Genomic DNA, 21,658 nt, shown 5'->3' with positions numbered 1-21,658 from the left:
TGCTATCTCCCCATAAAGACCTCCTGCACCCCCTTAAAAAAGACAAAAAAACGTGTCTTGTGGGTCTCTTAAAGATAAATGTAGAAATATGTTTGCATCACAGCAGTTTTCCACGTTACCTTGAAGGTGGCTTTTCAAAGTCCACATCCAGGCATCGCTCGTAGGAGCCGATGAAAATCTCCAGCCATAACTTAAAGTAGTCCGGATCCCTCTGAGAAATGAAACGACAGAAAGAAAGAAGAGGAGTGAAGAGTGATAAAGACGGAGAAGAGAGAGAGTGGAGTCAAGAAAGGAGTCAATATAGTTAGTGGCATTCGAGGACAAAAGCTGACATGGTTAAAATAGATAAATGTCAGGCAGCTGACACTTCCTGTCTGCAGTTTGATTGAGTTTATTGTGAGTGTCCTCTGTAACTTCTACTCCTCCACAACAACAGGCCGCAAACTATTTTGTCTCTCTTTAATTCAGAATGATAGCGAACGATAACGGATATGAGAGATCAACGCATGGTTCAAATGCCTCATTGCTTCGAGGACTTAAAATTCTTAAATCAGACATTTTCACTTTCACTTTGACAGTAAGCCGCAAAATCAAGTTTAAAAACAAAAGGATACTAATTTCAGATTATGTGGAGCAACAGCAAGAGTGTGACAAGATGTATACTGATACCATGTTTAAAAAAAAAGGGATATAATGGTTTATGAAGCTGTTACTGACAAACACGTGATAGCAGGAATGTCTCAGGTGAGTGTCTTATCTTTTCAGGGCGTGGAAGCTAAAACATGCACCTGTCGGAGTGGAAAACAGGCTCGGCTGCATTGTGAGGGGGAGTTACCAGCAGCCGGCTGATCGACATTTCCTAAATTCCTGGAACAATGCCCAGCAAAGGACGGGATGGCAACACAGGCCATGGAGGAAGGCTGGCCTGGCTCAGCCTGCTGTAGAGTCACAGTAGAGTTCCTCAACCCACAGGAACAAACACAGGACACCAAACACAGAGGAACACTGCTTCAATAACAAGAGCTGGGACATATGTGCTCAATTAGACTCAAACCAGAATTACCGCCTCGCGGTTGTATGCTTCCGCCAAGTTGAAGTTTACATGCATGTCTGTCCCAAATGTCGTCACTTCTTCATTTTATCCTGTTAAATATTTGTGTGAAATTGTCATTATTATTATATGAATTCTTGAGTTATGGCCAAAAACGTGTTTTGTGAGGACACAGTGACCTTTGACCACCAAACTCTAATCAGTTCATCATTGAGTGGACGATTGTGTCAAACTAGGGCTGCACAATTAATCAAATAATAATTGGCAACACGTAGAGTGCAACAATTTGCGCAGGACAGTCCTGTTTTACTACAACCAAAGACTTGTGTCATCAGAATAAACTGAAAATGCTTTAAACCCATAATAATTCTACACATAAAACAAACTGACGGATAGGGGTATTATAACATTTCTGCGTTTTTAAACTATTAGTACGTATAAGTATGCGTGTTCTGCGCAGGATGGATGGTCCAGTACAGTTTGGAAAGCATCATTAATTCATCATACAAGAGTAATCTCACAACCCCTCCTGCAGATCATCCTGTCATAAAGACTTTGAGCCGTCTGGAGGGTGTGAGTGAGATTAGGTCAAGGAGGGCTGAAGAGGTGAGGTAGGGGCAGATTACCATACAATAACACCAGTCACTATATTGTGCATTTGGCAGTATAGTTTGACCGGCACAGGCTTGGAGGCTATTCATTTAGATTTTTTTAGGGGGATAGGGGTATTATTATAAATTAATTATAAATATAATTTTAAAAATATTTTCATAAATAATAATTGTATTATTTTTATTATTAATTTTTATTTTATTTTTCTTTATTTTAGTTTATTATAAATTATAAATAATCATTTTATATTTACAATTTTTTAAATTATAAATATAATTTTAAAAATATTTGTATTTATTTATGTTATTTTTTATTTTAATTATTTATTTGTATTTGGCTTTATTTTCAGTTTATTCGTTTAAGTTTATTATAAATTATAAATATTGTTATTTTATCATTTTAATTTTAGTTATTTATTTTAATTTTATTTTTCAATATTTTTATTTTTATTTTTAATTTATTTTTTTCAAATATATTTTTGTTTCGATTTATGTAAAAAAAAAAAAATGTTAATTTTCAATGCATACCTTTAAAACCAATAAAATTTGATCAAAAAAAAGTTCCACTCTCTGGGGAACATGAGTTCATAGCAATATGCAATACTATGCAATATGACGGACCAGTGTGTGAGTGTGAGACCAACAGATCAGCTGACATTGCAATCCTTTGAACTGCACTGCTAGCCTGTCTAAAATAAAAACACTACTTTCAACATTCAAGCCATTACAGATGGATTCTGAAGCACCATCATGCAAACTCTGCTCCCTCTCCTCGTCTTTCACAGTTGTTGAGGTTTGTGCCCTACATTTGTCACTCATCTTAAGGAGCGGTCGATGTTGAAAAAGAACATTTAATTTATATTAAGCTGCCCCAGGAGACACAGAAACAGATGAACAATGAGAACACAAGCCAATAAAAGATCTTCTTAGCACTTTCTTTCTTTCCTGCACTGAAGCTATTCCCACCGGGATACCGCAAACTGTCCACACCTGAAAATATCCCATGATGCCACTGAACACAGATGATTCCCAAACCAATTTGAACAATTTCCTACGAAGCTTTTACTTTAACAAGGATGAATTTGCAGATTTGAGCTTGAAAGAGATGGAAAAAAAACACAACAACTGGAAAAAGTGTGTTTTCTCAGGATAGCAGTGCCATCTGGTTAAAGAGTGGGAGCGAGGGGCTGAAAGGCTGACTGCTTCTGTCTGCGTGTCAGAGTGGGAATCAGCCAGAACGGAGCAGGAAGCCAGCGCTCTGCGATCCCTATGATGTCATCAGTACTGTGATGCTGGCCTGTGTGTGAGAGGGAACAGCCACGAGTGAATATGTTTCTGTTGGGGGAGAAAAATCCTTTTATCTGTGCCTACTTGTGCTAAAGCTGTCCTTTAACTCAAGCAATAACTACTGCATTGTCTTTATGTCCATGAAATGAGACGTTGATTTATGGCAGCAGCTTCACTCTCAAGTGACTGAGCTCGCTAGCAGCGGTGGCTGAATGACTGAGTGTGTGTGAAAGAATGTCCTCTTTTAGGCAGCGGCTCGGCAGCACAGATGTCCATTGAGGGTTTGGACTGTGGCAGGCAGGGACACACCCTGCTGTCCATGCCTCTGTTTATCCATGGCCTTCATCACACACACGCACACATAATGGTCTAGACATACGAGTAGGAACCCGACAACAGTCACCTTGTCCCGACTCTAACAACCATCTTGTGTCCTGAAAACAATTCCCATGAGATCACATGCCTCTCTCCTCTCCTATGAATGTATCATATCAGGCCCTTTGCCAAGCTACTACATCACAACCTAATGATTTAAGATGACCTTTGTAGAGCTAACAAGGTCACCAGTAACACAGATCAATGCGCTTCATTCAGGAAATTAAGATCCTCGTTGACAGAATGAAACAAGAGATACATGTGTTGACCTGTGATGGCAGATCAGGCTCTGCTACGTGATATCATATCCTTCCAACTAATAACACGCTCCCAGCATTAGTCATAGCAAATGATAATAACAGATATTATACCAAGGCCTGGGTGAATACTCAATTCTGATTGTACACCTACGAAGCGGTTTCAGTTAAACCGTCTGTTCACCGGTCTTTAAAGGTCCCATATCGTGCTCATTTTCAGGTTCATACTTGTATCTTGTGTTTCTACTAGAACATGTTTACATGCTGTAATGTTAAAAAAAACACTTTATTTTCCTCGTCCTGTCAGTCTGAATATGCCTGTATTCACCCTCTGTCTGAAACGCTCCATTTTAGCGCATTTTGACGGAATTGCAACAGAATTGCGTTGCTAGGCAACAGCTTTGGTCCATGTTTACTTCCTGTCAGCTGATGACGTTCACATGCACTGCAACCAGGAATGAACTTGGACACATTTCGAATGTTTACGTTTAAAACTGTGTAAATGGTCTAAATATTGCCTCGCAGTGCAGCATCACAGTCCCAGCAAGCGCTCCGCCCCTCCAGACAGGCGCGGTCGGCCATCTAGACGGGTGTCTGTTTGCTTAATTTGGGCAGTGAGTGACCTGATCTGGTGGAAGTGGATGGAGTCACTGAAACCACAACGTTTTAAAGGTCCCCTCCCGGTTGTGGTCACTCTGCTTCTGCCACCATCACAGCCCAACATCACTCCGTCAGTGACAACTCCTCTGGCCATGACGTCACTGCCAAGGCTGTATTTAAAGAGGCTGGTGGGCGGGGTTATAACCACAAGTCTGATACACCATGTCAGTGACATCAGTGTTATTCCAGAGATATTCATAGCTCAGAGAGGAAAACGAGAAGCGAGAGAATGAAAGAAAGCCAGCCTGAGGGAACAAACTTTGCATACCGGCACATAAACCAAAGCCTGAGTGTGTGTGAGGCATAGTGTGTGTGTGTGTGTGTGTGTGTGTGCGACAACAGAGATTAGACCGTAACAGGCAAACAAGCAGCAAAGACCTGAGTAATCTACTTGAGCAAATATGTGAAACCGAGGCACTTTCTCCTCCTCCGCCGTCCCCAGCTCAACTCCTCATTTCCCCCCTCATCCTCTCGCTATTCTGACTCCCATAAGTGCAGGGGCTTATGCAAATTTCTCCGCTTCCACCAAGCAGGGTAGGGTGGGGTGACATAAGAAGACAGGATGACGGTTCTGTGAATCTTAACCAGAAATCTCTGGTTTGTGGACAATTAAAAGGCAGTGAGGATTCCTGCTCTAGAATTAAGATACTGGATTCAGCTTTACAGCCACTGGAGGGTGAAATGATGCCCCTGGCTGCTGAGGCATGTTCCCTGTGGCTGGGAATTAAAAAGGGCTTTTCTACAGCAGACAAAGGCTTTGAGACTAACTGGCACTATTCAGAGGTCTGCTAAACCCTCCACTTTCTCTGACAAGCCCTCCTGGAGAATAAACTGGTTAAAGAGGAGCGCCACTGTATACCAGCTGCAACCAGCGGTGCTCGATGACAACACGCCAATGACAGGCAGCTAAGAGGATCGCTGGTGGTTACGTAACGGTCTTAGCCGTCATCTGTGACCTCTCAGCTCTCTACAACTCTGAGGAGCAAGCTGGAGTCGCAACTAACTGCAGATTCTCATTATATACATTATAAACCATCTGATTGCTTCAGACATCCACTAACACACAGAAGCCTCGCTTGTGCTATTTATAACCATCTACTGTGGGTAGAAACCTGCAAGGTTTTCCATTGTTTCTAGGTGCTACGGTCCAACTATTTAAAACATGGTATACCAGCCTATTTTGAACTATGTTAAAGGTCCCATATTATGCTCATTTTCAGGTTCATACTTGTATTTTGTGTTTCTACTAGAACATGTTTACATGCTATAATGTTCAAAAAAACCTTTATTTTCCTCATACTGTCAGCCTGAATATGCCTGTTTTTACCCTCTCTGTCTTAAACGCTCCGTTTTAGCGCATTTTGACGGAATTGCAACAGAATTGTGTTGCTAGGCAACAGCTTTGGTCCATGTTTACTTCCTGTCAGCTGATGACATTCACATACACTGCAAACCAGGAATAAACTGGGAGACATTTAAAATGTTTAAAATTGTGTCAAGGGTCTAAATATTGTATATTTGTGACATCACAAACAGGCAGAAATCCTGACAGCTTGTTTCAAATGCAGAATTTCTGAATACGGGCTGTGTGTATTTCCCTGTTGTTGAGTGTTTCGATACTTTCACAGTATTTATATCGGACTTAAGCCTGCTTTATAATAAAAAAAAAAAGATCTCACTTTTTTAAATATGGGACCTTTAAATAATAATAAGCCTCATTTTGACCATATAAATTACAAGTATATTCACCAATGCAATGATGAAGACTCAGACTTATTCTACAGCTATATTTACAAAAGTTACAGGTGTAAACAAACCTTCAACAGCCTCAGCAAACAATAAATCCTGGACATAACGCCTGGAAATAGTCCCTAACAAATGCACTGCTTACTCCTGCTTGAGTAGCGTTTGCTAAAAGAGGGAAACAGTTACTTCCCATACAATCCCAATGCAGCACCAGTCAACTCCTCCACACTGACTCTGATGCCACAGCTGCTCAACCCAACAATTCCTGACCTCATCATAATCAACATGTGAACAGCTGCCACTGCTGGCTCGAGACAAAGTCTGGAATTATTATTACAATGTCATGTGTCAAAATGCTAAGACATTAATTTAAGCATCGCACATCTGTTTCAATACAAACTCCACCTCTTCGTCTTTCAGCACCGGCTGCTGGGTTACGATCAGGTGAATAATGATAACATACAGAGACAGCTGATGTCTGTAGCTGACGGAGCTGGTTCTCCTAAATGCCACCCTCAGGCTGCTTGTACTCTACAAGCTTCTGCTGTCAACAATACACATCGGACTCCTCAGAGAGCAGAGCAAGTGTTGACCTCTGACCCTGAGGGGAGTGATATCTCCACTGATTTGTCAATCATTAAACAGACCGTTGGCGAGCACGACAATAAAACAAATACCTTCTAAGTCAACCAACTGAATCATATAATTTACATTAAATAGCTATTGCTTGAACTCTATTCTGTTTTTGGTAACACTTTACAATAACGGTACATTAATTAACATTAGTTAATCATTAAAAAGTTTTACCAAGTTACCATGTTAAGATTTGAGCATATTGTTTTATGCTAAATGCAGTACCTGTGAGGGTTTCGGGACCATATTTGTCATTGTTTTGTGTTGTTAATTGATTTACAATAATAAATATATACATACATTTGCATAAAGCAGCATATTTGTCCACTCCCATGTTGATAAGAGTATTAAATACTTGACAAATCTCCCTTTAAGGTACATTTTGAACAGATAAATGTGCAATTAATCACGATTAACTATTTTAATCGATCGACAGCCCTACAATCTATACATTATTTATTGTTTGAAACTGGTTATTAACATTAGTTAACACAGCAGTAAGCATTAACTAATAGTTAAGGTTGGTTGTGAAATGATTAACCCATCGGTGGGACACAGGGGCTTTCACAGCAGCATTCCTCATCTGATTAAGGCCACGTGACTGCAGGTTCTCCTGGCAACCCTCACTTACATACATGCACGTCTAATGGTGCAGCAGAGTCTCCCCGCCGGGCATACCTGACATTTCAGCTGCTTGGGGAGAAAGACAGGCCCCTACACACACATATATATATATATATATTTAAATGCTTCTCTCTCAGCATCTCTTGTGCCTCAAGCAGAGAGAAATATTGGCCCGGCGGTGGACCCTTGGCTCGTAGCCAGGATGAAATGAAATGATCCTTCCTTGCAGCAGTCAATGCAAATACACACTCCTGCTAGAACAAATGCAATGTGTACGCTTGCAACAAATGCTGGCATTTTCACAAGTGACTGTGACAAGTGTGTGTGTGTGAATACTTGAATACCCCCAACACCTACACAACTTGCATTAGATATTCTAGTTGCATCAAGCTTCCATACTTGAAGATTATTCACATCCTAAACTTGCACATTTGCTTTTATGGGGTAAATACTTCAGGGATGGTCGTGCACTGTGTGTGTTGTTGTGAGGGATTACGGTGGGTAGTGTGTGACTGCAGCCAGGCTCACGTGAGGAGCGGCTCAGAGAGGCCGTTTTGATTGGACGCCAGGGCGCGCGTGCTTTATCGCCAAGTGAATTAAACCTAGCCAACAGCTGACTCAAGAGATGCTGTCTCTCCTCGAGTGTCATTCATTCATCTCCACTGTAAAAACAAAGCAGTATCCTACACTGGATCACTGCACCACATTGTGAGACCTTCCTACCATCATTTGATTTTACAGCCTGACCACATAGCATATAAATGTTTTTAGAGTTGATGGGAATGGTATAAGATATCATTTATTCAGCTTCCTGCTTGACCTCAGCTACAGAGAGCTATTTGTAGTAAACTTACATTGGTTCCTTGTGAATTAATTACTCATTCATACGCCTAATGTGTCCCCAACCAATAAATCCTCCGGGATCTGCAGGCAATTCCATTAGTCTGGGTTTTAACTGGAGCATTTTAGAGTCCCATAATGTTTTATGTGCTGTTTCAGAGGTTTTCCATGCTGAAAAGTGGTATAAAAAGATGCTAAACATTGCCACAAAATAATGGCGATCAGTGAGTTTGGTTTAAAAATGACATGATGAACAAAATTTGTTTTAACGCCACCAATTTCTTTAACGCATTAATGCAATCTATCTTTCCGAGGTTGTAGCCCTCAGTTTTAAAGCTAAAGTGAAGATACTGGTCATCATATGAAACTAAAAAATCTAAGGAATTCATCGGTACCAACGTTAACAAAGGGGTCCCTTGACCTCTGACCTCAAGATGTGTAAATGTTAATGGGTTCTATGGGTACCCACAAGTCTCCCCTTTACAGACATGCCCACTTTATGATAATCACATGCAGTTTGGGGCAAGTCATAGTCAAGTCAGCACACTGACACACTGACAGCTGTTGAGTTTGCCATGTTATGATTTGAGCATATTTCCTTATGCTAAATGCAGTACCTGTGAGGGTTTCTGGACAATATCTGTCATTGTTTTGTGTTGTTAATTGATTTACAATAATAAATATATACATACATTTGCATAAAGCAGCATATTTGCCCACTCCCATGTTGATAAGAGGATTAAATACTTGATAAATCGGTGTATCATCCCAGCCCTAGTGTGCATATCCCCAGCCCTATTGTGCAAAGCCCCAGCCCTAGTGTGCATAGTCCCAGTCCTAGTGTGCATAGCCCCAGCCCTAGTGTGCATAGCTCCAGCCCTAATGTGCATTGCCCCAGCCCTAGTGAGCATAGCCTCAGCCCTAGTGAGCAGCCCTAGTGAGCATAGCCCCAGACCTAGTGTGCATAGTCCCAGACCTAGTGTGCATAGCCCCAGACCTAGTGTGCAAAGCCCCAGCCCTAGCGTGCATAGCCCTAGTGTGCATAGCTTCAGCCCTAGTGTGCATAGCCTCAGCCCTAGTGTGCATAGCCCCAGCCCTAGAGTGCATAGCCCTAGTGTGCATAGCCCCAGCCCTAGTGAGCAGCCCTAGTGAGCATAGCCCCAGCCCTAGTGTGCATAGCCCTAGTGTGCATAGCCCCAGCCCTAGTGTGCATAGCCCTAGTGTGCATAGCCCTAGTGTGCATAGCCCTAGTGTGCATAGCCTTTGTGTGCATAGCCCTAGTGTGCATAGCCCTAGTGTGCATAGCCCCAGCCCTAGTGTGCATAGCCCCAGTGTGCATAGCCCCAGTGAGCAGCCCTAGTATGCACAGCTTACCTTAGTGCAGTAGAGCATCCAGACCTCGTACAGTCTCTCCTTGGATGCCATGGTGCCCAGGAGGGTGAGGGTTTAGTGTGCACCCTCAGGCTGTAGTGTCCACCCTAGGTCACTTCCCTGGCTGCTTCATGGTCTCCAGTCATGAGCTAAACCTCTAGCTGCTGCAGCATCATGAACTGTCTGTGCAAAACTCCTTCAAAGATGAGCAAAAAATGGAGGAAACTTTCCAAGAATTATTCCATTGTGCAGCTCCAGAGAGGCCTGTACTTCCACTTCTTCTTCTTCTTCTTCGTCAGCCCAGAAGCAGAGGGTATTTCCAGCAGAGTTTGGAGCTATCAATGATAATAAACACAAGATAATTAGTTATTGACCTTACCTGACCAAGCTAGCTGTCATAAAAAGCCTATTTCTATGTTTTTGTAGCCTCTCTTCCTCCTCCTCCTCCTCCTCATGTGACACAACCTCTACCTCCTCTCCGAAGCTGCACAGCTACACACACCTCTCATATATAACATAATATGACTATTAATACCTGATAAAGTGGATCAAACCCGTCGAGAAACAGAAGACCACTCACCTGTGTGGAGAAAAGACCGAACTGTCACTGACTGACGTCGTCCACTGAGTTGTTGTGAATGTGTCAAGCTGCAGAGAAGCAGCATGGATGCAGAGAACACCAACTTCCTGTCAAAGAGAGGTTGGGTTTATTTCAAAATAAGAGCCCACACTGAAAGCACAAGAAAATAAATGCACAAAAACAACAATAACAGAAATGTTTGTTTTTTCTACTCTTTCTAATAAGTTTCTTTAAGTTTCTTTATTTATTTGCACGTATATAAAACTGCACAAGATTCAAGATTCAAGCCCTTTATTGTCATTGTGTAGTACAACGAAATTAGATTGTGACAATCCCATAGGCGCTACAATAAAAAAAGAGATTCATATAAAAGATAATACAATATAAAATATAAAAATACAATATGTATATTGATGAAATGACAGTTTTGCCAGATTATTGCAAAAAGTGTCCGTCAGATAATTATATAATTATTTCACAGCATCATATAATTATTGCACAGAGTGATCAGCATGTTATTGCACATATTCGTAACAGTAGATTTACAGTATTTACATTGCACAAAAGTGACCAACGTGTTATTGCACATTTATTCCAGTCAATGAAAAAAACAAGAAATGTCTCAGGAGAGACTAGCATAATTTTAAAAATACAACATAAGTTAAACAACAACAAGAAGTACACAAAATGTGCAGAAAAATCTAACCAAACAATAAAAATAAAAATAATAATACATACAAAAAAACAGAAAATAGAAGAAAATAAAATATATCAACATATCAAAAGATAATTAGACATCATTATTTAAATGTGATGATAATTTCCTTTTACAATGTTCAAAGGATAACCAGTCACAATATTAGATTTTCACTACACGATTATCGTCGCTGAAAGAATTCACAATAACGATATTATCGTGATACTCATAGAAAATATAAATGATAATAATAATGTTATCAGTCAAATGAATTACACTCAAAATACATGTGTAGGAAGGTGAAGAGAGAGTTTATAACCATAGCTGTATATATAAAATTATTTAAGAGGCGCTGGATTATTTACACAAAATTATCATATGTGTATTATTAACATGATATCAATATTTGATTTTTTAAATATCATGGTTATCGTCAATACCGTTATATCGCGACAGCCCTAGCTTGAAGATATTTTATTTATTTATTTATTAGAAGATTTTTTTCTATTGTTGAAAGATATTACTATTGTTGTTACTTTCGAATTGAGTCAAAGACAAGAAAATTGATATATAATAAAAACATATTTAACCAGAACTTTTATTTTGGTAGGAGAGACCGGATACACAATGCACTGCAGCAACTGGCACAAAAACACTACCAACCAAGTGAACATAAATTCAGGTTTGCGACAGTTTATCCACTTTACGTTGTCGATGTGGAGCTACGTGGTTGCTAGGGGCTGGGCTTGGTTGCAGAGCTTGATGTTGTGATGTCATCTAGTGGACCAGTACAGAACTGCAATGTCTCTCTGTGTAGATAATGATTTATTTCAAAGAAAAAATAAAAAATATTGTATGAATATATTACTGCAGAAAAATGTACTGCAAAATTTTTTTTTTATTGCATTTTAATTACTGTATATAAAATGTGCATTGCTTTGCAGCAGGTACTGGCAAAAGTAGTACTGCATTTTTATTTTTATTCATGCATGACTGTGTAAATCCATAACAAAGAGGAACTAGCAAATGAGGAAATTACAAAAGAAAAGGTTTAATGTTTTTCCCTTTTTTTTTAAAGGGAAGTCAATAGACCCCGAAAAGGAAATACTACTTATTGGCCATTTTTGAGTTTGCAATATTATTATTTGAGCATATTCTTTATGCTAAATGCAGTACCTGTGAGGGTTTCTGGACAATATTTGTCATTGTTTTGTGTTTTTAATTGATTTCTAGTAATAAATATATACATACATTTTGCATAAAGCAGCATATTTGTCCACTCCCATGTTGATAAGAGTATTAAATACTTGACAAATCTCCCTTTAGGGTACATTTTGAACAGATAAAAAATGTGATTAATTTGTGATTAAATACTTACCCTACTAGTTACTTTTCACAAGTTTTAAGATTACTATTAAAACATTAACTGTTTAAAAAAATAATATATTGGGATTAAACTATGCTGCAACTCGACGTTGCCACAATATTAATGTTTACTTAAAAGAGCAAATACTTTAATTTACCCCAGAAAACATACCAAACCCTTTACTCTAAGACAGCCAGAGACCCCTTTATTTGTCAATTTATTTGGGGTTAACAAAGTAAGTTTTTTAAGAATACAAAAAAAGTAAAATAACATAGCCTACTTATGTTATTCCTTATCTTAAAATGTACCAAATAAAACTCTTCCTGTGTCTTATTGCATCATAGCAGTCCACTGAACACACTGCACCCTTAACATCACCTAAATTAACCACTGATGACCACCCTCACAGACTCACCTGTACAGGTGAAGCTGTCTCCATCTGCTGGGCTGCTGGGTTTGGACGTCTCCTCACACGCAGAAGAAGAAGAAGCTGCCGTCATCTGCTCGCCTCTATGTGCACAAATCAAAACAGTCTCTGACAGTCCAGCTATATGAGAGTATATGAACTTTTTGTCCATATCAAGCAAATATTTGTGTGGGCAATTATTATTTACAGGCATTAATTATAATATAGAATTAGTTTACATACAATAGTTTACTGGATAAGAACCTCATAATAAAAAAACAACACAAATCTTTAAAGAAATGACTCAAGACTAACAGCAAGTTTAGAAATCAAATGTATATTCATATATATCATTTATAATACGTATATGTATATGTATATATATATATATAAGGCTCATACAGCTACCATGTTTGATATGTACTGTAGATCACAGTTCTCATACACAGCACACTTAATCACAGTTACAGATAGATCACCATATTCATTAAAACATAAAGGCATTGTTGGAGAAGTGGTCACAGAGCACAGTAGAAGTAATCTTTTGGCGAACCACAGACGACGAGGACGGGGGAAAGTTTTCATCTACTGATGGTTTCTAACTCTAGCTATATTCTATTGCTCTTTTCTTCAGAGCTAACTTTGTCTTATTGGCTCAAACATGTTCTAAAAGGATTATACATGTGGGAAAACACTGTGCATATATGTTCAAACATACAGCAAGAAATATGATTTGATTAAGCCAGTTTTCCAAAAAGTGTACGCTATATTTAGAGTATTTATGCCGGTTTACCTCGCCATCAGAGCGCCTTTTCTGACAGGCAAGTGAAGCAGTTGTATCCATCTATGCTCTCGCCAAAGCCACCAGACTCCACTGAAAAAAACTGTAATTTAACCTTGCAGTTGCTGGTCTACCGCTGCCTCGGTCTGTTCATTTGTTTCTCTTATTGTGTGACTTTGGTGAATTCGAACTAACCTTTAAAACACCAAAGTCACACAATAACACAAACAAACTAATCGATCGAGGCAGCAATAGACCAGCAACTCCCGTGTTCTGCAAAGTAAAATTATACGTTTTTTCAATGAAGTCTGGTGGCTTTGCCGAGAGCATAGATATTTAGTGTTTTAGACACCTTTGGGACTCTTTGTAAGAATCAGAAATTGCTTGTTAATGCCCCCCTCAACTCAGTTTGAAACCCATATAGATGAATATATATGCACTTGTGTTGTAAATATCTTTTTTATGTACCTACAGTAAGTATTCACTATTCACAGTCTGAATACATAATAACACTGTAAAGGAAAAATCCACCCTTGCATATTCACTACCTATTAGGATTTAAGTTTTTGATGTATTAAAAGGTGTTATTGATAACATTTTATGTACACAAATATATTTAAAAAACACACAGAGCCTTTAAAAAGGTGCTGAATACAAGTATGGCTTTTCCTAAAAAACATTGTGAATTAATCATTTTGAAAATGTTGGTAGGTCCAAAATTAATGTTTTGTTTATATCTGTAGAAGATATCTGACCACTTCTAACAAAGGCTTGTGAGCCAGTTAGTGCCCGGCAACCACTTGTTGTGAAGTGAATGCAATGGAACAGGGGAGGGAGAATGCGACATCTAGTGGCTGAATGTTATCAATAGCACCTTTAACTTCTTTATTTCAGATTCCGTTAACAAGGTCCTCCTTTTTTCATTTCCTTTAGGAGAGAACAGACTCACCTAACCTGACCGTTATCCATGGAAACATGAAAAGTACACTGTAAAAACAACATACTTTTAGCACAAATAGGTGTTTTTAACGAAGTGTTTCAGGGTGGACTTTTCCTTTAACTCATAGTTGCCTTTTATCTCAGAGGAAGTGCGCAATTATTACTCAGTTAACTGTTGACAGTCCATTATTATTATCATAGATCCTTAATATATGATCAGAGCAGCGTCTTTGTTCCAGCACTTTCACAGTCTCGTCGACATCAACCCCACGATTCCACGTATGCATCAGACAAACATATTAAAAAAAACTACAAAACTACTTTAAAAAAAGGCTCAGAGAGTCGGGTTAATAATACAAAATAAAAGCACAGTAGGATTTGGCCTCATTGCTTTGCTTTGATTGTCTCGTGTTTGGCTTGCTAGTCAGGATTTAGGAGGTTTTGGGGTTAGGAGAAGTCCCACACGGCCTCGGCGGCGGCGTCGGTGGAGGTTGACGCCGGAGCGTGGCAGGACGTGGCGGGGGGGCAGGATACTGGAGGGTCCTCGGGGCTGGTGAGGGGCACTGCTGGGTACATGAGGCTGAGGAAGGTGTCTCGGTTGTGCCTCTTCACCTGTCACAGAACGACACAACATAATGTACTGTTAATGTACTGATAAAATATCATTGAAATAGGCATCCCGACTAATAAACCCACCTGCTTGAAGAAGGCGTGGGTCAACAGTGTAGATGCTGACGGTCTATGGAAGACAAAAACAGCACAAAATCTCATTTGCATTAATATCTGTGTGCTGTTTATGAATGAAATCACATCAGATCAACTATCAAATAAGGACCTCAGCTCAGGCTGCTGCTGCAGACACAGCTGGACCAGGTTGTGCAGGGTGGCTGAGTGGTTCTTGGGTCCGGGGCTCTGAGGTCGGTCGGTGGGAGGGGCGGTGGCGCTGTGCGTCATGCTCCCGGTGGCCACGCTCTCCCCGATGCCGGAGTCCACGCCGGAGCGCGACACTTTCAGCCCCCCCAGCTCTCCCAGTGGGTACGGAGCCACGTCCAGCAGGCAGCAGTGGGAGCCGCGCAGCTTCTGAAGCAGCATCTGAACGGGGAGATTGATGCAAACTGTAACAGCTAAATGTGCACTGCATATTCTTCTTGGAGGCGTTTTCAATACCTGAGTGGGGAGCATGTCCTGGAAAGGCACCCTGCCGCTGACCAGCTCACAGGCCACGATGCCTAAACTGTAGATATCAGACTTCACTCCGTAGCCGTGCAGGTCCTACTGAGGCAGACACCATGAAGAGAGGACAGACAGAACACATTAGAATAAGGCGGGATAAAACACTCACACTGTAAATCTTACTTTATCTAGTGAGTCCTGACCTGTCGCAGTAGTTCGGGGCTGAGCCAGGGCAGCAGGGCGGGGCTGTGGTGGGGCATGTCGAACACCGCCCTCATCCTCTTCCCATCACGCATCATGCTGTAAACACTGTGGAGCCCCGAGAGGTAGACACGGCCCTCCCCTGACAGCAGGATATGACTGGCCTTCACCCCACTGAGGAATTTGAATACATAATGAACACCACTGGGAAGCTACAGAATGATATAAAAACCTCAAATAATAACAATAATGGACCCGCCCTTTAAGAGACAAGTATTTTGAATACTTCTTTCCCTTGTAATACAGATGTTTCTTCCAACTGACCGGTGAACGTAGCCCATCCGGTGCAGGTATTCCAATGCTTTCAGCACGCCGTACAGCAGGTACGCTATCAGGGATTCACTCATTCCATCTGGGAAATATGTTCTTAGTAAGGTGTCTGCAGAGCCTGCAGGCAAGAGGACAGATGAGCAGATACATCTTATGAAATCAGCAGCGATTTATCTGATTTTTGAGACATTGGTGCAAATTGTGAGTGCAATAATTTTGGCTTGAGAATATTTTGTATAAAGAAATGCACCCATAAAGAATGTCAATTGTCTGTCAGTGTACACAGCACAATGTTTCATAACCACTACATTTGATGGATTTTAAGGGCCAAACACAAAGTTATTGGAGGTGAAGCAGTGGCTGACCGTAGCCCATGAGCGGTGTGAGGATCCATAGCTGGCAGCAGGAGCTGAACACCAGGCGAGAGGTCAGCAGGTTGGGGTGACGGAACAGCCTGGACAGCAGGACCTCGTTCTGGGGTTTGAGACACAAACAAACCTCGATGGAGACCAGATAATATACAGAAGCATGCCTCAAAAACTTTATGAAACCCTCAAAATAAGCTTTGAGGAGACATTTCCTTTTTCTCACCATGAGCTGCATCAGCTCCTCCTCGGTGCACTCGTCCAGGTTGGTTTGTTTGACGGCCACCGGCTGTCCGGTAGGGAGGTGGCGTGCCATGTTCACCTGGCTCAGGTTGTTGAAGCCCCTCCCTGTCATACACAGAATTGAAATTTACAGTTGTATATTTGGGTGGGAAATGCAAATAAAGGTCTGACTTGAGTGCATGTTGTGGTGTTCTCACCCAGCTCAGACTGTAGCTGGTAGTGGGCCGGTTCGGCTGACAGCCCTGTGATGTCATCGCCACCTGCCGGCCCTTGCAGAGTGTATTCAGAACCGTCACAGCTCTGCAGGGATGCACACACACATATATTATGCATTCATAAATTCAGTGTATCATATAAGTACACATGTGTGGCCACTTTAAAGGGATAGTTTGGATGTTTTGAAGTGGGGTTGTATGCATTTTCTATTAATTTTGTACTGTGGTATTATAAAAATGTCACTTACTACCTCTTTAAAAATTCTTATAGTGATGGCCACCAGGTGGTGCCACTGTCACACCGTGCACAGTAAAGGGTTGGGAGGAGGGGGGGATGCTTGCAGATTTAGTGATGCAAACAGACTTTTGGTTTCAGCATCAGACAGCTGCAGGTGTTTCTGATGCAGTTTTGTTTAAAGGGGAACATATCGTGCTCATTTCCAGGGTCATACTTGTATTTTGGGGTTTCTACTAGAACATGTTTACATGCTTTAATGTTCAAAAAACACTATTTTTCTCATACTGTTGGTCTGTCTGAATATACCTGTATTCACCCTCTGTCTGAAACGCTCTGTGTCTTTAAGATCCCCTCCATAAAAAGCCCAGTCTGCTTGTTGAATCACATGTTTTTTTATCGAGGCAGCCCACAAAAACTGTCTTATTTCACAGTTTGTGGGTTAGTAGACACTCCAGATACCCAAATGTTTGAGCACACTACTGAAAAAGTAAGTTTTTCATGCTATGTCCTCTTTAAAAACACACCAGCTGAATGTGTTTTATCGGTTTTATCCATACTGTCCCAGCATTTCCTCTGCATCATCAGTGGAAAATGACCTTACACACTTGCATTACATTTTAAGTAGTTCGTAATTATTACTAAATATTAAGTACTGTGTTAAGAATGATTATAGTTATAGAAGAATATCATAAAGCAGGCAAACTCTCCGATTAAATCAATCAAATCAACATTGTGGATTATCAGCAACGCTTTAAAAGGGGCACTTTTGTTTCTCGTTTTTTGTTTCTGAGAAAATAACCCCTGATGATGTCATCAATGTTACCTTGACACTTCATTACAAAACCCCTGTGTTATAAACTGGGAGTATAAAGCCATGTTTGCACTGCAGGAACTTTCCCCTGGAACTATGGACCTTTTGAGGAACTCTTTCAGGGTGGAGTTTGTAGGGATGACCGTTGCTGATTGATAAAACACACACAGCACCGCTGCTTCAACTGTACCGCTTCATTCATAAACAACGAAGTACTCTAGTATTGATTATTGAATTGTGGTATCCACTGTTTTTTGGAGCTTGACCCGTGGTAGGAACTCAAAATCAGGACGTTATGGAATTTAAATTGATGGAGTACCCCTTTACTAACAGCTGCAATGTTATTCCAATACTTATAACAACTTTAAGGCACCTCCAGATAGATGAGAAATGAATAGTGATGGGAGAGAGCATCAGTGTGACAACTGTCTCCATGCTGACAGTGTCTTGGCTACTGACCAGGAACTGGTGGCTGATGTCCTCATATTGCTCCTCTATGTCCAGCGGCTGGACTTGAGTGTGGGAGATGCAGGAACAGTCCTGGTGAAGGGGGGGAGGGGAGGAGCACAGGTGAGACATGCCCTACAGGACGAGAAGGAGGAGAGGTGGAGAGGGAAGCCTGGGAGTGGAGGGTGAGACACTGGGAGGGTCAGAGATGAGGCAAGCATCTGGGAGCATCTGGGCTGCGAGGGCACTTACAGAGCATTTTATCGGAAGTGGGAAGTGGAGAGAGAGTGATGATAACAGGCAACAAAGAGGCAGCTGATGTGTCCCAACAGAGCAAGATAAGAGCTGCATACATAATCAGATGTGCCCATTAGATGTGAGGATGCACAGATTTTCCAATATATATTATTAATATATATGTAAATACAGATGCAATGCAATCCAAAGAATATTTCTTATATAACTCAGAAAAATGCCAATGTCTGATCTGATAAATATTTTTTGGTGCATTGCTATCTGAACAGACCACCAGAGGCATCAACAACTGAAGCGTGACTACATCTACAACTCGGCGACACACACAAAGTGAAATTCATGCATGGTTTCTTACCAAGAAAGACATGGAGTCCTTTTGGGCGACGGTATAATCACATTCATCCGCTCACAGGCCGAAGGAGACCAGGAGACCGCGATGGAAGGACACAGGAGGAGGAGGAGGAGGAGGAGGAGGAGAGGGAGGATGGAGGAGCGCAGCGGTGTAATAGGAGACACAATCCTCCACTAGATTAGAGAGCAGCGAGCATCCATCCAGCCTCAGCCATTCATCCATCCATCCGCCTGCAGCTTACCTGGCTGCATCAGGTGATCTAATGAGACAATGATGGGAGATTTACCAGCAGATATCACAATCCAGTGAGGAAAATAGCGAATGAATAGAATATAATAGAATAGAAAGCTTTATTGTCGTCGTATTAAATACAACGAGATTCACAGTTGCCATTTCTGGTCAGTGCTTTAAAACAAATACTTGACTAAACGAGGCAGATAAAACATATAACAGGTAAAACACACACAGTTATAAAGCAAATAAAACAGGTAAAGTAGATGTAATAAATAAATATAAACAGAAGTGTTACACTAGAAGTATAAAATATAAAAATAGATGTAATGTAAACAGAGGTAATGGCACTTGTAAAATAGGTAGGGTATAGAGGTAATAAATAAATATAAACAGAAGTGTTACACTAGAGGTATAAAATAAAAAAATAGATGTAATGTAAACACTCTTTCTTTATATTAATTGTGTCTCTAGGTGGAAGCTTCAGATAAGCCCAGTGTTTTTTTTTGCCTCTTCCTGCACTGTATATTATTCATTTATTTTTTTGTTATTTTGTATAGTCTTAAATTGTGCAATACAAATAAACAAAAAAAAATGCAGAGGTAATTGCACTTGTAAAATAGGTAGGGTAGATGTAATAAATAAATATAAACAGAAGTGTTACACTGGAGGAATAAAATATAAAATAGATGTAATGTAAACAGAGGTAATTGCACTTGTAAAATAGGCAGGGTAGATGTAATAAATAAAATGTAAACAAAGCACTTGAGGTGCATATTGCATCAAGGATATGTTGCACAGACAAATGTATTTCACATTCAGTGTATTAATATTGCACAGATTTATTGTTTAAGAGGATTAAGCAGAACTAGCTTTTACCTTTAGCCTTCTGTTTGAAAGCAGGCTTAACCTACAGTGTGATATCAAACTCTTCTTAATCTTAAATCTTCTTTTTTTTATTGTTATTATTTACTTATTTATTTAATTTATATAGTCAAATGTATCTCAAAACAGTGTTTGGTTATAAAGCTACACATAGCATATGAGTAGTTAACATTTATCCAGCTGTTTTTGTTTATGATGTACTAAAATGAAGTAATGCAAAGCTTCATTTGTTAAGTACAATAAAAAATGAATAATTTCGCAATGCAATTCCAAGGTTAACATTAACTGCAGCCTTTTAATCTTAATAAAACACCACTATTATTCTGCTAATGTTGTCAGTTAGTGACTATTAACAAACATAGGCTACTCATTATTTATTATTATTATTATTATTGTTTATTTTTCTTCTCTAATGTAGCTATGAGTGAGCTAACGTGAGCTGGCTCAGGTAAACAACGTGTCTGTGTGTGTTTATATGATGTAAAGAAGCTGCTTACCTTCTTCGATGTAAACAAATTAACAACACAAAGCAGAGCCTGATATCATACGCGACGTTTTGTCTGTAAAGTTTCTCATTTTGTGTCCAGATTATGTGCAAAATGCAATCCTGCTTCTTTCTTTCTCTGGTGTTTTATTGTTGGTTGGCAAACCAGCTTAGAGGTGCATTACAGCCTCCTACTGGACTGGAGTGTGGAACAGGAGATTGTGCAGGAAACAAATAAAATAAAATAAATAAATACAAATAAAATAACAATAACAATAAAATAGAAAATAATAATAATTAATAATAATAATAACAATAATACTACTAATAATTACATTTTCTCCATTATTCCTGTTGCCCTTAAGTAATTAATTGTGTACTTTCTCAGATGTCTTTCCTAGAAATTGGCAGGAAAATAATAATAATAATTAAAATAAATAAAAAATAAAAAAAAATAAAAAAAGGCAAGGCTTTATTTGTATAGCACATTTCAGCAACAGGGCAATTCAAAGTGCTTTACATAAACATTCAAGAACATTGCAACAAAGTGCAAAAGAACATAAAACAGTTATAAAAACATAAAAACATTAAAGATTAGAAAATAAAAACAAGCTTAAAATAAAAGCTAGGATAGAAGCTAAAATAGAGTATAACACACAAGAGTAAAAGCTCTAGTGCGGTATAAGATCATTATTTGATTTAATAAAAGGCAGCAGCAAACAGGAAAGTTTTAAGCTTTATCACAATCAACAAAAACAATAAAATAAAAATTAATAATAATAACAATGATAATAATACTAATAATTAAATTATCTCCATTATTCCTGTTGCCCTTAAGTAATTAATTAGTAGATTGTGTACTTTCTTAGATGTCTTTCCTAGCAGATTCCCCCATTGTAATATTTCCATCATATACTCCTCATAGCAATTCCCTTCTTTCTTTGTCATTATTTTTTTAATCTTTTTTTATTATTATTTGAAAATGACAGTATCCATAGTAAAAGCAGAAAACATTAAAAACATTTACATACAAAAGAAGCACACCAAAACATAAACAAAGAGCTGTGACAAACATAAAAGGACAATAGAAATGAAACAAGACCAACATAAAATAAAAAAAAAAACACAATAAAAATAAATAAATAAATAGATAATAATAATAAATTAAGGGCTAGGGCTAGGGCTGTACATGTAATTCATATTC

At 39.4% G+C, this 21,658-nt stretch overlaps 2 protein-coding genes across 2 annotated transcripts in view; both read right to left on the bottom strand.

Annotated features, from left to right (window-relative positions):
- nbeal1 (neurobeachin-like 1) overlaps positions 1-10,156 on the bottom strand; it is a 44,362-nt gene extending 34,206 nt beyond the window's left edge. The window contains exons 1-3 of the mRNA XM_074627605.1: positions 10,036-10,156; positions 9,459-9,790; positions 121-211 (exon numbers count right to left, since the gene is read on the bottom strand). Of these exons, the coding sequence (XP_074483706.1) occupies positions 121-211; positions 9,459-9,509 (142 nt within the window). The 5' untranslated portion in view covers positions 9,510-9,790; positions 10,036-10,156. The remainder of the gene's footprint in view (positions 1-120; positions 212-9,458; positions 9,791-10,035) is intronic.
- Positions 10,157-12,822: 2,666 nt separating this feature from the next.
- Positions 12,823-20,605, bottom strand: stradb (STE20 related adaptor beta). Its single transcript, XM_074626867.1, has 12 exons — positions 20,468-20,605; positions 18,858-19,113; positions 18,260-18,340; positions 16,734-16,836; positions 16,520-16,641; positions 16,294-16,402; positions 15,923-16,046; positions 15,601-15,772; positions 15,392-15,496; positions 15,060-15,316; positions 14,921-14,963; positions 12,823-14,836 (listed from the first exon to the last, which is right to left on the bottom strand). Exons 2-12 carry the CDS (start codon positions 18,867-18,869, stop codon positions 14,672-14,674), a joined length of 1,293 nt encoding a protein of 430 aa, XP_074482968.1. The 5' UTR covers positions 18,870-19,113; positions 20,468-20,605; the 3' UTR covers positions 12,823-14,671.
- Between the last annotated feature and the right edge of the window lie 1,053 nt (positions 20,606-21,658).

The sequence above is a fragment of the Sebastes fasciatus genome, chromosome 24, assembly GCF_043250625.1.
Source record: "Sebastes fasciatus isolate fSebFas1 chromosome 24, fSebFas1.pri, whole genome shotgun sequence".
Taxonomy (NCBI): domain Eukaryota; kingdom Metazoa; phylum Chordata; class Actinopteri; order Perciformes; family Sebastidae; genus Sebastes; species Sebastes fasciatus.
This window is presented reverse-complemented; position numbering and strand designations above follow the sequence as displayed.